The sequence below is a fragment of the Emiliania huxleyi genome (genome assembly GCF_000372725.1).
Source record: "Emiliania huxleyi CCMP1516 chromosome Unknown EMIHUscaffold_2084, whole genome shotgun sequence".
In the NCBI taxonomy this organism is placed as follows: Eukaryota; Haptophyta; order Isochrysidales; family Noelaerhabdaceae; genus Emiliania; species Emiliania huxleyi.
This window is the reverse complement of record NW_005200521.1, coordinates 1-1,558: the sequence shown is the minus strand read 5'-3', so window position 1 is coordinate 1,558 and position 1,558 is coordinate 1. Positions and strand designations below refer to the sequence as shown.

At 59.7% G+C, this 1,558-nt stretch overlaps 1 protein-coding gene across 1 annotated transcript; it reads right to left on the bottom strand.

Annotated features, from left to right (window-relative positions):
• Window positions 1-596: 596 nt before the first annotated feature.
• EMIHUDRAFT_254078 (hypothetical protein) lies at window positions 597-1,178 on the bottom strand (the record flags this gene model as incomplete). Its single annotated transcript, XM_005781054.1, has 2 exons — window positions 597-920; window positions 993-1,178. 2 exons carry the CDS (start codon window positions 1,176-1,178, stop codon window positions 597-599), a joined length of 510 nt encoding a protein of 169 aa, XP_005781111.1.
• Window positions 1,179-1,558: the final 380 nt, after the last annotated feature.

Below are 1,558 nucleotides of genomic sequence, written 5' to 3'. Positions count from 1 at the left end.
ATCCATCTCCGACGGCCTGCGAACCGCAGCTTTGCATCTCGTCTTTTCGGCGGCCGGAGGGCACAGTCGTGATGCCGACTCTGCCTTCTGCAAGCTAGGAGCGAACGCGTATCAGGCGGAGGCGTCCTTTGGCGCTGGCGCCGGCACGTTTGGCATGAAGCAGCAGGAGGTGGCCCAGGCCTGTGGCGGCGGTAGGTGGAAGGAGACGTTCTGGGGAGAGGAGCTGTACGGTGAGCTGAACGAGCTGAAGAGCCGCCTCGACCCGAATAAGACCTTCTGGTGCCGCTACTGCGTCGGCGACAACACGTCGTTGGCCTAGACCGCTAGAGCTAGAGACCCTAGCGTCGAGGCCACTGCTATAGTCCTCGAAAGACGAAGTGAGACGCGTGTCCATTGCGATCTTTGCGTGTGATGTCCCGAAGGAAAGAATAATTCACAGACCTTGATATTGAGAATACCTCCTCCATGGCGCTGCGCGCTGTGGTCTTCAGGACTTCACACACACCGTGTGTAAGGAGCAGAGTTCCACTTAACTCCACCACACACACAAGTCCCCGACTCCCAAAACCGGACGTGTTCATGTTCCGCGCGAAAACCTACTTAGCCCTGAATCGCGTACTGTCGAACAGTCCACCCGGCGGCGCGTCGGAGAAGTCACGTGCACCGCCTTGGCCTTGCACGCCGCCGGTCAAGTCGCCGCCAGTGACCGCCTTCCGCAGCGCCTGGTTCACCCCGAAAACGTCCGGTAGACCTGGTGGCTTGTCATCGCCGTAGACCGTTGGCTTCTGCGGCGCTAGCGGGTTTTTGAAAGAGCTGGCGAAACCGAACTCGGAGCCCTCCGTGCTGACCGACCCGCTGAGGCCATCTTTCCGGTCGTCTTGCGCGCGCAATAGTCCACGCAAGAGCTCTCGCAGTAATCCCTTGAGCCTAAGTAAGGTAAGTAAGGGTAAGTTTCCCACACACTAGTCCCACACACTGGCGGGCTCTCAAACCTGCCGCAAGCCGGCCGCAGTTCGGCCGCAGTTCTTGCGGCAGGTCTGAAGGCAGTCCGCCGCCGCCAGTGCCGCAAACGGCTGGAGGCCGACCGCCACTGCGGCAGCCTGCCCGATGAAAGCCCTGCGTGGCGGCGAGCTCAGCGGCGCTAACGCGAACTGTGCCAGGAACAAGCTAGCCAGCATGGACTTGTGCTCACGAGACCGAGGAGGTCGGAGGTGAGATGAAAAGAATTTCACAAAATGCAGTCGCACACGCACGATTCACACGACAGACAAGGCGCAGACGACGGCTTCCTTAGAAGCCATCGTCCTCGCCACAAGAGCCGGATTGTTGGGAGTGTGAACGCCCTCCTCATGAATAGAGAGAGAGAGAGGGAGAGACGTCTCTATCCTAGCGAGATGTCTGTGTGAACAGGGACATGTGCGGGACGTGTCAGGCCGGCTTGCTCTGTTTGTCGGACGTCCGCTCAACCGCGGCTTGGCTGATGTAGTCTTGCTGGTATCGTTCCTGTACGCCTCGGTACAGACCCTCGCTCCGTGTACAGCTCTGAGCTCACTACATG